The sequence below is a fragment of the Leucoraja erinacea genome, chromosome 22 (assembly GCF_028641065.1).
Source record: "Leucoraja erinacea ecotype New England chromosome 22, Leri_hhj_1, whole genome shotgun sequence".
Taxonomy (NCBI): Eukaryota; Metazoa; Chordata; class Chondrichthyes; order Rajiformes; family Rajidae; genus Leucoraja; species Leucoraja erinaceus.
Window position 1 is genome coordinate 11,601,614 of NC_073398.1, and position 15,004 is coordinate 11,616,617.

At 44.9% G+C, this 15,004-nt stretch overlaps 1 protein-coding gene across 4 annotated transcripts in view; it reads right to left on the bottom strand.

The window, feature by feature from the left end:
- LOC129707718 (copine-8) overlaps window positions 1-4,910 on the bottom strand; it is a 204,072-nt gene extending 199,162 nt beyond the window's left edge. The window contains exon 1 of one of the 4 annotated variants that reach the window (XM_055652946.1): window positions 4,591-4,910. In XM_055652946.1, coding sequence (XP_055508921.1) covers window positions 4,591-4,667 — 77 coding nt within the window. In that variant the 5' untranslated portion in view covers window positions 4,668-4,910. The remainder of the gene's footprint in view (window positions 1-4,590) is intronic. The other 3 variants (XM_055652945.1, XM_055652949.1, XM_055652948.1) reach the window with 3 other exon arrangements.
- Window positions 4,911-15,004: the final 10,094 nt, after the last annotated feature.

The following is a 15,004-nucleotide window of genomic DNA, read 5'->3' on the forward strand; positions in this document are numbered from 1 at the left end:
ATTGATCCCTGGGATGGCGGGACTGTCATATGAGAAAAGATTGAAAAGATTAGGCTTGTATTCACTGGAGTTTACGGATGAGGGGGAATCTTATAGAAACATATAAAATTATAAAAGGGCTGGACAAGCTAGATGTAGGAAAAATGTTCCCAATGTTGGGCGAGCAGAAACAGGGGCCACAGTCTTAGAATAATGGGGAGGCCATTTAAGGCTGAGATGAGAAAAAACGTTTTCACCCAGAGAGTTGTGAATTTGTGGAATTCCCTGCCACAGAGGGCAGTGGAGACCAAATCACTGGATGGATTTAAGAGAGAGCTAGATAGAGCTCTAGGGGCTAGTGGAATCAATGGATATGGGGAGAACGCAGGCACGGGTTATTGATTGGGGACGATCAGCCATGATCACAATGAATGGCAGTGCTGGCTCGAAGGGCCGAATGGTCTCCTCCTGCACCTATTTTCTATGTTTCTTTGTTTCTATATCAAATTGGACCCATTCTAACATAGTGATTAGACAAGATTATTATAGGACTTGTCGCCTAATGTTGGCAAGTTATTTGTATCATTAACTTTGTTTCTGAACTGCCAATATGTTTAAGAATACAACACAAAAATATAATTCCAAATCCAGCAAACAATTTAGGTAGTTTCATCATCCGGGTTACATTATATACTTCCATTATCAGTCTAAAGGTGAACATTTTCCCATTAAATTGTCAGTGATGAATATTGCTTTAAAGTTAGAAATAAAACCGTATGCTACGTCATCAGATCATATACGCCTGTGATCTGACACTTTAAATCATCATTTGTCTCAACCTCAGCTACATGGGTAGGTGTTGACCTCATGCCATGCAGTTCTACAATTAAGAAAAAGATCACAACCAGCCAAGGGTTAATAATAAAACACTGTATAACTCTCAAAACCCTGAGGAACAAGGCAGCCAATTGTTTGGCTCCAAGTCCAATGCACAAAACATTCTTTCCCCACATCACAAGTGCACAGTGGATGCTGTGTTCCATGGACAATGTGCACTATTGTTGCTCGCACAGAATCAGAGCCCAGAAACAAATCCTTTTGCCAAGCACACCCATGCTGACCAAAACATCCCATCTGAGCTCATAACATTTACCATATCCCCATGGTCTGCCAATATCCCTCAAAACCTTCCTATTGATGTTCCTGTCTAAATGTCATTAAAATGTTGTTATTGTACCTTCCTCAACTACTTTCCCTGTTAGTTCGTTCTATATACCCACCACTCTCTTTGTGAAAATGTTGCCCCTTCAAGGTTCAATTAAATCTTTCCCCTTAAACATATGCCCTTGTGCAGACACTTCATTTTCTCTATCTAGTCCCCTCATGATTTTATACACCTGTTTAAGATCACTCCTCAGCCTCCTACACTCCAAGGAATAGAGTCCTAGTCTGCTCAATCTCTCCTACAGCTCAGGCTCTTGGCTTCAGGCAACATCCTCATTAATATTCTCAAGGCCCTTTCCAACTAAATGGCATCTTTCCTATAGCAGAGTGACCAAAACTGAACACAATACTCAAAGTGCAGCCTCACTGACATCTTGTAATGACAGCTACATAACATCTCAACTTCTATACTCAATTCATTGACTGATGAAAGCCAGAATACCAAAAGCCTTCTTCACCTTATCTACCTGCAACACAACTTATAGAGAGCCATGTACTCCTGGGTTCTAATCTGAGGAAAGACATTCTTGCCATAGAGGGAGTACAGAGAAGGTTCACCAGACTGATTCCTGGGATGGTAGGACTTTTATATGAAGAAAGACTGGATAGACTTGGCTTGTATTCGCTAGAATTTAGAAGATTGAGGGGGGATCTTATAGAAACTTACAAAATTCTTAAGGGGTTGGACAGGCTAGATGCAGGAAGATTATTCCCGATGTTGGGGAAGTCCAGAACAAGGGGTCACAGTTTAAGGATAAGGGGGAAGTCTTTTAGGACCGAGATGAGAAAAACATTTTTTACACAGAGAGTGGTGAATCTGTGGAATTCTCTGCCACATAAGGTAGTTGAGGCCAGTTCATTGGCTATATTTAAGAGGGAGTTAGATGTGGTCCTTGTGGTTAAAGGGATCAGGGGGTATGGAGAGAAGGCAGGTACAGGATACTGGGTTGGATGATCAGCCATGATCATATTGAATGGCGTTGCAGGCTCGAAGGGCCGAATGGCCTACTCCTGCACCTAATTTCTATGTTTCTATTTTCTATGTTTTCTATGTTCTCCTGCACCTATTTTCTATGTTTTCTATGTTCCTCTGCACTATAGCACTTCCCGGGGTCTGATGTTCAATGTGAATTGTTCACCACTGACAGCACATCCCAAGTTCACAACCTTGACCACCAAGATGTGCCTGAGCTCATGGGTACACCATCTCCCGCAAATACCTACCAAGTCAAACAACATTCTGACCTATAAATATCTCACTGTTTCTTTGTCCTGGAACTCCCCACCCACACCCTTGGAGTATGGAGACACAAGGGATTGCAGATGCTGGTATCTGAGCAAAAAACAAAGTGCTGGAAGATTAAGGGGGCCAGACAACATCTTTGGAGAAAAATGAACAAAGGTTGTTTCCATTCCTGACCCAAGACGTTGTCTGTCCATTTCCCTTCACAGATGCCGCCTGACCTCCACCACTTTGTTTTTTGCACCAGAAGCATCCTCATTTGAAGGATTGTAATGGTTTGAACTTGTGGTTCACCACCACCACCATCTTACAGGCAATTGAAAATGAACAATAAATACGTGCCTTATCAGCAACGGCCAGATCCGCACTGCACCCCCCCCGGGAGTATACTCAATAATAAACATGCTTCTCACTAATATTTCACCAATGCAAATGATTCACTCAACCACCATACACAAGAACTCTAATTGCAATGGCATCTTATTTCAATTATTTTTTCTTAGATCACCAATTTCTTGACCGAAAGTTGAATTGTCTGTGAAACTGAGATGAGAGTTGGAAGGTGTTTGACTGTTACAAATGTAATTATGCCAATAGGTGCATGACTTGCTTTTGTCCTGGACTCAGTATTGTTCAAGGAGTAGCTCTTGCCAATCATCAAGTATTTGTTAACGGGCTAAGGGAGTATCAAACCCAAAGCCCAAACCTGGACTCACCTGTACAAACTCTTGCGAAAACAAGAATCAATTTGTAAAGATACAGCCTTTGTCAGCGACAATGTGTGGCGACACTTGTGTACCACCTAGGTGAGATCTGCTACATGATTTTACTGGGTTGTATACAAAACAAAGCATCTCACTGTATCTAGGTACATGTGACAATAAAGTATCATAAAGTCCATTCAACCATTCATTCTCCTCACTCTCTGAACTGACTTAAGTTATTGCCTGAAAAAAACAAAAGCTGACTTGGACATAAACGAGCAGCCACTGAAAGGAAAGCAATGATTCAAAAAAGCGACGATTTTCAAACAGATTCATTGTCAGGGTGAAATAAATCAATATGTGTATTTGGGAGTCTAGCTTAAGCCTACTACAAATGATCAGGGATGCTGGTTACATTAAAGACACCCAGGCTTCCATAATTTGATGTGTCCTCGTCAATTTTGTATTTAAAATCAGTGTACGCCATAATTAGATTATTAATTTAAAAAAAAGTGTTTGTAATATAATGTACGTCCATATAAATAAACAGCGAGGGATAAACAGTCAGAGAGATCACCTTTATGAAGCAATATACAGACAATGTTGATTTAAGCTGCAAATAACCCCCCACCCCACCCCACCCACCCCACGATATGACCCCGGCCCACGGTGGTTAAAACGGTTTTTAAAAAGCTGACAACCTGTTTTCTTTAACGCTAATGCGTTTAATTTCAAAACATGATTAATCTTTTAAAAACGAGACCGGCGCCGTTGGAGTTAATATTGTAAACCGGGAAATTCCTCCGCTTGTTGGCAAGCGATGTGTGATGATTCCCTCGGTCACAGATTGATGCACAACAGGGAGGGGTCGGACATCCCACCCCTTCCCTTCCTCTGCCCGACACCCCCGACCCTCCCGTCAACCTCCCCCTCCCCCTCCCCTGTTTGCGTTCAAGTTCAGAATCTGTATTCACGGAAATTAGACGAATTATAAAAATCAGTCGTATCAAAAATATCCTGGATCATATGGGTAAAGTTAAAACGTCTCTTTCCCCCTCCCTCGTCATCTCCGACATACTTCCTGCCAACTTTCCAACACTCAGCTTGACACCTTCAACTTCCAAGAACAGTCGCTCGGGAAGGCACCAGGGAAACGAATTGCTAGCGATCCCGGGGGAACCTCGGACAGTCAGAGTCGTGCACGCTGTGAAGGTGGACAGGCAGACAGGCAGGCAGCGAGCGAGCGAGGACACGAGCTGCTTGATAGTTTATGCCTTGACTTTGTCCAAGTCATGATCACCACTTTGCCCGGGTACTCAGCCGCCCATAGAGGTGGGTGTGAGTGAATCGTGAAAGACACCCCATGCCCAGTGCCCGGAGCCGGTCCCCGTCTGCTGAGGGAGAGGGAGGGGGTGTGGAGGGTTGTAGGATGCCATTTACCTGCAGGAGACGGAGATCTCCACTTTAGTAGCCGGGATGTTGGCGTGGAGTGGATCGAAGTCTCCTATGGACGCCATATTACTGAAGCTTTGCGCCGCGTCTCCCAGCCGAGCAACTCCACACTCGGCTCGGCTTGGCGTGGACCCGAGTGATGTCACTTCATAATAAACACATGGAGACGTCCGCAGACGGGAGGGAGAGAGAGAGAGACGGGGAAAGCGAGAAGGAGATGAGGGTGGAGAGGGAGATGGAGAGAGAGAGAGATGTCGATGTGGAGCATCAGCAGCGAGCTGTATCTGCACCAAAAATCCCAACAAACCCAGCTCAGAGGAGGAGCGCTCTCATGCATTTTACTCACCGTGGAGGCGGGCGGTTTCGAGGAAATTTAAAGAAACGATGTGAAACTAAATTATAATCTCAAAGTGTTTTGGAACAATTCAGATGGCATTCTCGCAAACAATATAGGACATATTTAAACGGGGGGGGGTTCGTCCAGTGTTCGGTTCGGTATTCACTGTTGAAAGTTTTTAACCATTAGCCCACTCGACCAGAAATTGATGTTACAAAGCTATTTAAAGACATGTATTCATTTATTATGTTTATTCGAACGACGACTGATAATCTACCATATACCGACGTTGACTCCTTATTATTCTGAATATCAGACCTAATTTTGAAAGACCGTGCTTCCAGTTCGCTGCTGTTTTTCAGGTCAATGGTTAGATATATTGCCCTCTCCGTGCTTCTGCATTGCGATGACGGTGTAAACTTTAGAAATAAGTTGGACACACAATATCAGTCCACATGCGGTTGGTGGCTTTAGGTTATCCAAGGGTCCACGGGGAAATACCTTCTCGTGGATATTACTAACGACAAAGAGCTGGGGCAGATAAAATGATCTTAATATAAACATAGATACAAAACAATGCATTGCTTATCTGGTCGCATTTTGTACTAAATGATTTAACGTGGAAAATAACAACAATTAAGCAGATTGAGATCAAATGTAATTAAATTAAGTTTTTGTTTTGTTTTGGCGCTTTAATCACTGTCCACCCCTCCAAGCTCAATTTAAGACTATTTTTGTGCAAAACAATGATGAGGATGTATTCAGTGCCACCCAATCACATACATTCTTCAGATTCAGATTCAGATTCAACTTTAATTGTCATTGTCAGTTTACAGTACAGAGACAACGAAATGCATTTAGCATCTCCCTGGAATAGCGACATAACATATGATTTGAATAAATATTTACATTAGCATATATACAGACATAGTGTTTTTCATGTGGGAGGAGTGTCGGGGGGGGGGCGTGATTGTCAGTCACCGAGGTACGTTGTTGAGTAGAGTGACAGCCGCCGGGAAGAAGCTGTTCCTGGACCTGCTGGTTCGGCAACGGAGAGACCTGTAGCGCCTCCCGGATGGTAGGAGGGTAAACAGTCCATGGTTGGGGTGAGAGCAGTCCTTGGCGATGCTGAGCGCCCTCCGCAGACAACGCTTGCTTTGGGTAGACTCAATGGAGGGGAGCGAGAAACCGGTGATGCGTTGGGCAATTTTCACCACCCTCTGCAAGGCCTTCCGGTCGGAGACAGAGCAGTTGCCATACCATACTGTGATACAGTTGGTAAGGATGCTCTCGATGGTGCAGCGGTAGAAGTTCACCAGGATCTGAGGAGACAGATGGACCTTCTTCAGTCTTCTCAGGAAGAAGAGTGAGCCTTCTTGATCAGAGTTGAGGTATTGTGGGTCCAAGAGAGGTCATCGGAGATGTTAACACCCAGGAACCTGAAGCTAGAAACACGTTCCACCTCCGTCCCGTTAATGTGGATGGGGGTGTGTGTGCCGCCCCTGGACTTCCTGAAGTCTACAATGAGCTCCTTGGTCTTCTTGGAGTTAAGGGCCAGGTTGTTGTCAGCGCACCATGCTGCTAAGTGCTGGACCTCCTCCCTGAAGGCCGACTCATCGTTGTTGCTGATGAGGCCAATCACCATTGTATCATCTGCATACTTGATGATGGTGTTAGTACCATGTACAGGTGTGCAGTCATAGGTGAAGAGGGAGTAGAGGAGGGGGCTCAGCACACAGCCCTGTGGTGTCCAGGGTGAGGGTTGAAGAGGTGTGCTTGTCTAACGTCACAGACTGTGGTCTGTTGGCTAGAAAGTCCAGTATCCAGTTGCAGAGGGAGGGATCGATGCCCAGGTTACCGAGTTTGGAGATCAGTTTAGATGGTATAATGGTGTTGAATGCTGAGCTGTAATCGATGAACAGCATTCTTACGTAAGTGTCTCTGTTGTCGAGGTGGGAGAGGGCGGAGTGAAGTGCCGTTGAGATGGCATCCTCCGTAATCCTGTTCTTGCAGTAGGCAAACTGATAGGGATCCAGTGTGGGGAGTAGGCAGCTTTTGAGGTGTGCCAGGACCAGCCTCTCGAAGCACTTGGTGATGATGGGGGTAAGTGCAACTGGGCGGAAGTCGTTGAGGCTTGCCGCAGTGGAGTGTTTTGGCACTGGCACGATGGAGGTGGTTTTAAGGCACGTGGGGACAACTGCTTGGGCAAGTGACAGGTTGAAGATGTCAGTCCAGACGTCTGTCAGCTGCGCAGCACAGGCCCTGAGCACGCGCCCGGGGATGCTGTCAGGGCCAGCAGCCTTGCGTGCATTAGTCCTACTTAGTGCCACGTATACGTCATAGGGGGTGAGTGTGAGGGGTTGGTGATCGGCAGGGAGCACAGCCTTGACGGCTGTCTCTAGATTGTCCCTGTCGAAGTGGCCATAGAAGTGATTAAGCTCCTCAGGGAAGGAGGCGTTGCTGGATGTGGGGGTGGTGTTGGAGGGTCTATAGTCCGTAATGGCCTGGATGCCTTGCCACATGCGTCGGGGGTCGGAGTTGTTATTGAAGTGCTCCTCAATCCTGAGCTTATGGCAGTGCTTGGCCTTCTTGATGCCCCTCTTCAGGTTAGCCCTGGATGAGCTGTAGGCTCGAGCATCGCCTGACCTGAAAGCGGTGTCCCGTGCTTTCTGCAGTAGCCTGACCTCGCTGTTCATCCATGGCTTCTGATTCGGGAATATGGTCACCTGTTTGAGGGAGGTGACACTATTGATGGTGGAGTCCAGAATAGAGGATGTGTAGGAATCAATGTCCGTGTGGGAGTCAAGGGTGGCCTGGGCTGCAAACGCCTTCCAGTCAGTGTTTCCAAAACACTGCTGAAGTGTGAAGTCCGCTTCCTCTGACCAGACTTTAACTGTCCTCACAGTTGGTTTAACCCGTCTGATGAGTGGGGAATACTTAGGGAGCAGGAACAATGAGACGTGATCAGACTGACCAAGGTGGGGGAGGGGGATGGCTTTGTAAGCTTCAGCCATGTTGGTGTAGACTTTGTCCAGTGTCTTTCTACTCTAGTGGGGAAGGAGACATGTTGGTGGAATTTGGGGAGTACAGTCTTCAGGTTAGAGTGATTGAAGTCACCCGCAACAATGAAGGCTGCCTCAGGGTTGTGCGTCTGTTGATTGCTAATGGAAGTATGCAGCTCTTTCATTGCAAGCTTGGCATTAGCATCAGGAGGGATATAGACTGCAGTCACAACAGTGGAGGTGAACTCTCTGGGCAGATAGAACGGTCTGCATCTAACCAAGAGGAACTCAAGGTTAGCTGAGCAGTGACTGTCGATGATGGTGGAGTCAGTGCACCATGCTTTATCTACATAAATGCACAGACCCCCACCTCTGGTCTTACCGGAGTCTGATGTCCTGTCCGCTCAGAGTAAATGACAGCTGGATGGCGCTGTCAGGAACGTCGGTGTTGAGCCAAGTTTCCGTGAAGATCAGGATGTTGCAGTCTTTGATCCAGTTGTGGGAGGTGATCCTTCGTCCATTTTGTTTGCCAGTGAGCGCACGTTGGCGAGGAAAAGGTCATCACACTCATTGAGCTTGCTGAAAACATGTCGCAAATATCTATTTCTTCATGACTGGCGACCAAAAAGCGAGTTTACACAGATTATGGTGAAAACTGATGCGCAAGCAAAATAATTGTTTAGAAGCTAGGGAGTAAGTACATTTTTCGAAAACAGGTCATTTGTACTCCAAGTAACCCTTCATTCTCTCTCCGTCCCTCCCACACACTCATTGTCCTACTAGTTTCATTGTCGTCCTGTTCAGTTTCACTGTTTGTATAACTGGTTATAAACTTCCCCAATCCAACAATGAGCAATCGTGAGCTCCACCTTACCTTGATCATTGTTGCTTTTGACGTCTCGACGTCATCTATTCCTTTTCTCCAGAGATGCCGCCTGACCCACTGAGTTACTTTAGCTTTAGTGTTAATTTTCAGTGTAAACCAGCATCTGCAGTTCTTTTTTACGCAGCTACTTTGTTTTGTTATCTTCTGAGATAATTGATGCCCGTTATTAAAGTTTGAGTCAAGAAATTTACAGATGACAAGAATAATTTCCAAAGCTTGTCATAACATTTGGCTGACTGTGACTGTATCCGAGAAATATGGAAGGAAACATGTTCAAAAACAAAACAAATGATAAGAAATGTTTGTAGTTAATCAGGGTGGCAGGCTTATCTATTAAATAATCAGTCAAAGCAAACTGCAGAGGAAAGATTGGCCAATCAATTACTCATTCCTTTTAGTTGGTAATATGCAAAAACAAATTGTTTGTCAGATGCAGCAATGGTAAGAAAAATGGTTTAAAAGTTGACTGCATTCAATTTAACTTAAAGAGCGCCGCATGCCACTCACATTAGTTAGAGTTGGAATATTCTTAGGCCTGGTTTAGAAACAAACGGCTGCCTCTGACATCCAATGTACTGAGGCTTCCCATTCATATTCGTATTTTGTGTAAAAACAGACAGTGGTGGATAAAATAACGTGGATACATCTCAGAGTGAGGAGTTAAAACAATGACCTGCAGATGTTGGTTAACTCACAAGGGGACATAAGGTGCTGCAGTAACTCAGCAGGTCAAGCAGCATCTCTGGAGAACATGGAAAGGCGAAGTTCGGGTCGAGACCCTTCTTCAGACTGATTGTAGGGGGGAGAGAAGAAAGCCAAGAGGGGAGAGGTTGGGCAAAACGTGGCAGATAATAGGTGGATGTAGGCAAATCAGGTTTTTGTGGTAGGCAGATGGTTGGAAGAAAGGCAGAAGGTGCAAGATAGGGTTGAAGAGTTAAGAATAGTGAGGTTAAGGGCAAGAAAATAGCAAGAGTGGTGGGGAGGGGGGGGAGGGGAGAAATAGGTAGGAGTCTAGGTGGAGCGCATGGAGGGTGGGGGGAGGTGGTTTGTGGAGGACAATTTGTCCAGTTTGCATGTGGCCTCACTCTGGGAATAGAGGAGGCCCAGGGCAGAAAGGTCAGTATGCGAATGGGAAGGAGAGTAAAATGGTTTAGCAGCAAGGAGATCCAGTAGGCATTAGCAGACCAAGTGCAAGTGTTTAGCGAAATACTCTCAGAGTCTATGTTTGGTCTTGTGAATGTACAGGAGCCCACGTTAGGAATACTGGATGTAGTAGATGAGGTTAGAGGAGGTGCAGGTGAACCTCTGTCTCATCTGGAAAGACAACTGGAGTTCCTGGATGGAGGCGAGGTAGAAGGTATAGGGACAGGTGTTACATCTCCTGCTGTCTCCCCCTGGGGAGGGGGTGGTTTGGGTGAGAAGGGATGAGAGAACCAAGGAGTTGTGGAGGGAGTGGTCCTCTGCGGAAACCGGAAAGGGATGGAGCTATGAAGACGTGACTAGTGGTGAGATCTTGTTGGAGGTGACGGAAATGTCAGAGGATGTTCTCCAAAGATGCTGCCTGACCTGGTGAGTTACTCCAGCACTTTGTGTCCTGCAGGAGTGAGGTTATGCTGAGAAAGGTCAAGAAGCTGGTGTCCAAATTGATACGGAAAATCCTATATAATAATCTTCAAAATGGCATCTCGGATAATTACCTTGGGGCAGTCATGCTGGGTGGTTAAATACGCAGCTGAAAGCTTGATTCTGAAGTAAAGATCTATTTTCATGGGTACCGACACCAATTGTGGAGAGGGAGAGAGTGACTTGCTCCTTTGGGATATCCATCAGTTTAACTACCATCTTAGCAACGTGGTGATTTGAATGACTAGGGTTGATATAGATGCTTTAAACTAACAAAAGACAGTGGGAGAGCAAAGCCAACGGTAAATTCAAATATGGAAAGAAAAAAAATCAAATTATGGAGAATGGTAACACTTGGATAAAAATAGCATTGGAGCAGGCGTGGTAGAGTTCTTAGAAATGTAGTAAAGCTTTTCTGACTAGGGTGGTGGAATGAGTGAAAGAAACAAACCTAAAGGCATAAAATTGACACTCTTTTGCAACAATATAATGGAAATGTGACATCACATAGATTCAACAAACTATTCTCATTTACCTATAAAGTACTAAATGCATTCTTAGTTGGAGGAACAGCTTTCCTTTACATCAGTGAGGCAAAGCATAGACTGAGCGACCATTTCGCTGAACAAGTGTCTGCCAAGGCCTGCTGGATCTTTTTACTCCCATTCCCATATCAACCTTTCTGTCTTTGGCCTCTTCTATTGCCAGAGTGGTGTTACACACAAACTGGAGGAGCAGCACCTCATATTCCCGTCAGGTAGATTACAACTCAAAGATATGAACATTGAATTTTCTCATTTCAATGAATACCCCCTACCCCCGCTCTTTTTTCTTAACAAGGGCGACCAAGAATTTCTTAATAAAGAAATCCCATCAATGGCACCAAAAACTTGGGCACAATGGTCTACATGATATATTTTAATTGAGCTGATGGCAAAAATAGTGAATGCAATGGTTTTGAGTTTCCAGAATGGCTTAGATATTCAAAAAATGCTTTGAAGAATTTAAGTCAGAAAACAAAACTGTTATTCAATAAAGGAGAAAGAGTAAAGGTTCACTTGCATCTCCTCCAACCTCATCTACTGTATCTGTTGTTGAAAGTGTGGACTCGTATACATCGGCGAGACCAAACATAGATGAGAGATCGCTGAACACCTTCGCTCAGCCCTCCTGAACCTACCCGATCTCCCGATTACTAAACACTTCAATTCTCTTTCCCATTCCCACACAGACCTTTCTGTCCTAGATCTCCTCCATTGTCAGAGCGAGGCTAAATGCAAATTAGAGGAACAGCATCTCATATTTCGCTTGGGCAGCTTACAGCCCAGTTGTATGAATATGGATTTCTCTCACCAGATAGCCCCGGCATTCCTTCTCTCTCTATCCCTCCCACACCCAAGTCGCACTAGCTTCTCATTTTCACTAACAAACAGCTAACAATGGCCTGTTTCCTTTATCATCGTTACTTTTTTTTCATATCGTTTATTCATTGTTCTTTATCTCTCCACATCATCATCTATATCTCTTGTTTCCCTTATCGCTTAGCAGTTTGAAGAGGTGTCTCGACCCGAAACGTTACCCATTCCTTCTCTCCAGAGAAGCTGCCTGTCCCGCTGAGTTACTCCAGATTTTTGTGTCTACCTTCGAATAAAACAATCAGCCTGACTTCAGTTGTAAGTAATTCTAGAATCTATTGTTAGGAGCAAGTAAGAAAGCACTTTTATATCCGAACGACTGGATAGAGATTATGATAGAGAAATCAAACACACCAAATCTGTTCATAATGTTAGAGGCTGTGAGTAGGAGGTTAGAATAGGTGAAATGAGTGGATTGTATTTGGATTCTAAAGGCATCTGATAACGTACATATTAGAGGCCATTGTTAAATCAAGGAATCATTGGATTGGGTCATATTTTTACATGAAATGATCATAAGGTCATAAGTAATGGGAGCAGAATTAAGCCATTCGGCCCCTCAAGTCTACTCCGCCATTCAATCATGGCTGACCTATCTCTCCATTCTAACCCCATTCTCCTGCCTTATCCCCATAACCCCCGACACCTGTACTAATTAAGAATCTATCTATCTCTGCCTTAAAAATATCCATTGACTTGGCCTCCACAGACTTTGGATTATCTGATAAATGATTACCTGGCAAAAGAGAGCAGAGATAAACAGATCATATTCAAGTTATAACTCATCCACTACCACAAGGATCAGTGCGTAGGCCACAAATATTTACTATATAATAATAGCTAAGGGGAGGAAAACAAAATAAATAATGAAAGTCTGTTTACAACACAAAAGTAGGTAACTAAGCAGTGAGGGGCTGGAAAAGGATAGAAAGTAATCAAATGAATGGGCATGTAAAAGGCCGGTGGCGTATATAGGAAATAATAGAATACTCTGGTAGGAAACATTGAAAAGTAGAATCTATTTTAAGATGTGAGAGACTTGGAATTGGTGATTTTCAGAGACAGAAAAGAAACAGGCTGCTTTCACCAGTCATTGGAACATAGTACTATATTGTCTTTCTTGACAAAGAGATTAGTGAGTAAAAGTACACAATTATACTGCAATTATGCAGAATCTTGGTGAGACCACACACGGAGCATTTGGTTTCCTTGTCAGAAATATATAGTTTAATTCGAGAGAGTGGAATCATGACATTATTCTCTGGCTTGAGGAATGTGTCCTCTGAGGTGGGTTGAATGGTGGGCACTGGTGGGGGGTAGGGGGGAGTTTAATACACTAAGCCTATCTTTTCTGCAGTTTAGAAGATCACTGAGAATATAGCAACAGAATCTGATGATCAAATTGACAGATTACTTTATAGGCAAAAATGCTGGAGAAACTCAGCAGGTGCGGCAGCATCTATAGATAGATCCATAGATCTATGGACAGCTCCATAGATGCTTCCTCACCCGCTGAGTTTCTCCCACATTTTTGTCTACCTTCGATTTTCCAGCATCTGCAGTTCCTTCTTAAACAGATTACTTTATAACTGGGTTGACAATTGGCTGGAGATGACATGGCCTGTGGGGTCTGGCAGTGCAAAATCAAGAAGCCACTGTATAAGAACGAGTCATCAGTTTATCAGAATGGTGCCTGGATTCAAGGATCTGAGCTATAAAGAGAGGTTGGACGGATTTAGATTGTTCGTTCTGGAACACTGAAGGTCGTGGGGAAACCTGATAGAAGTATATCCATCCAAGAGGAGGAGCCATCTTGGGGAGCGGCTGCTAACCAGCAGCCGTCCGTTTACTTTGCTTTTTAAAAAAAAAGTTTTTAGTAAGTGTGTTTCGTCCGTTGGAGAAATTGACTTTTTAATGTGGGGGGTAGGGGGCAATTTTACTTCTAGGTCCCTACCTGGTCGGTGAGGCAGCTTTTTCTCCTGGCTGCCCGTCGACCTGTCCTCGTGGCCTACCAGCGGGCTTGGACTGCCTTTTCCTGGCGGAGACCGCCCAACACCTCGGCCTCGGTGGAGGCACAGCGCTTGGGCGCTGTCGTGGAGCGGAGCGGGCGATTCCTTGCCCGGGTCGCCTCGTTGGATCGACGCACTGGAGCTCCGGTGAGCTGTGTCCGCCGTGTTCGACACCTCCGGGCTGCGGGTCTGCATAGCGGAGCGGGCGGCGCTGATTTCAACATCGGGAGCCTGGGAGCTCCAGGCCGGCGCGGCCTTGTCAACTTCGGAAGCCGCGGTCTCCAGCTAGGAAGCGGCCGTTCCAGGTGACCCAGCCGCTGAGAGGACTCTCCCAACGCCGGGGCAAGATCACCCGGCGAGAACGGCCAGGAACATCGGGCCTCCGTAGAGGCAATTGCGGTGGCCTCAATAGGCCTGACTTTGGGTGAACTTGGGGTTGGGGACATGTCATTGTGCCTTCCCCCACAGTGGTATCCATTGTGGGGGGATGATTTTTTTTTTGGTCTGTAAGTAATCCTGTTAGTCTGTGTCCAAGATGGCTGTCGGAAGGGAGAGTGGACGCTAGCGTGCTTTAGCTGCCGCTGCTCTCTCTTCACATTGTGTTTTTGATTTTTTGTTTTTGGACTGAATTCTGTTTTTAATTTGTGTTTCTGTGATGTCTTTATTGTTTATTTTCTGATTATATGTTTTTTATTCCTGTTAATCTCTGTAAGGTGTCCTTGAGATTTCTGAAAGGCGCCCAAAAATAAAATGTATTATTATTATATTATATCCAATTATGGGAGGCACAGAGAGGGTAGACAATCAGATCCTAGTTCCAAGGGTGAAGATGTCAAAAACCCAGAGGGCATAGCTTTAAGCTAAAAGGGGCAATGTTGAAAGGAGATGTATGGGGCAAGTTTGTTTATGTAGAGGGTGGTGGCGGCAGGTATGATGGCGGCACCAGATGTTTTTAGAAAGGAAATGCAGGGAATGGAGAGATATGGATAACGTGCAGGCTGTTGAGATTTGTTTATCTTGGCATCATGTTCGGCAATAGACAAAAGACTATAGAGGCGTAGGAGCAGGCCATTCGTAGATATTGCCAGCCAAAGGGGCAGTTCCTGTGCTGTACATTTCTACTTTCTATG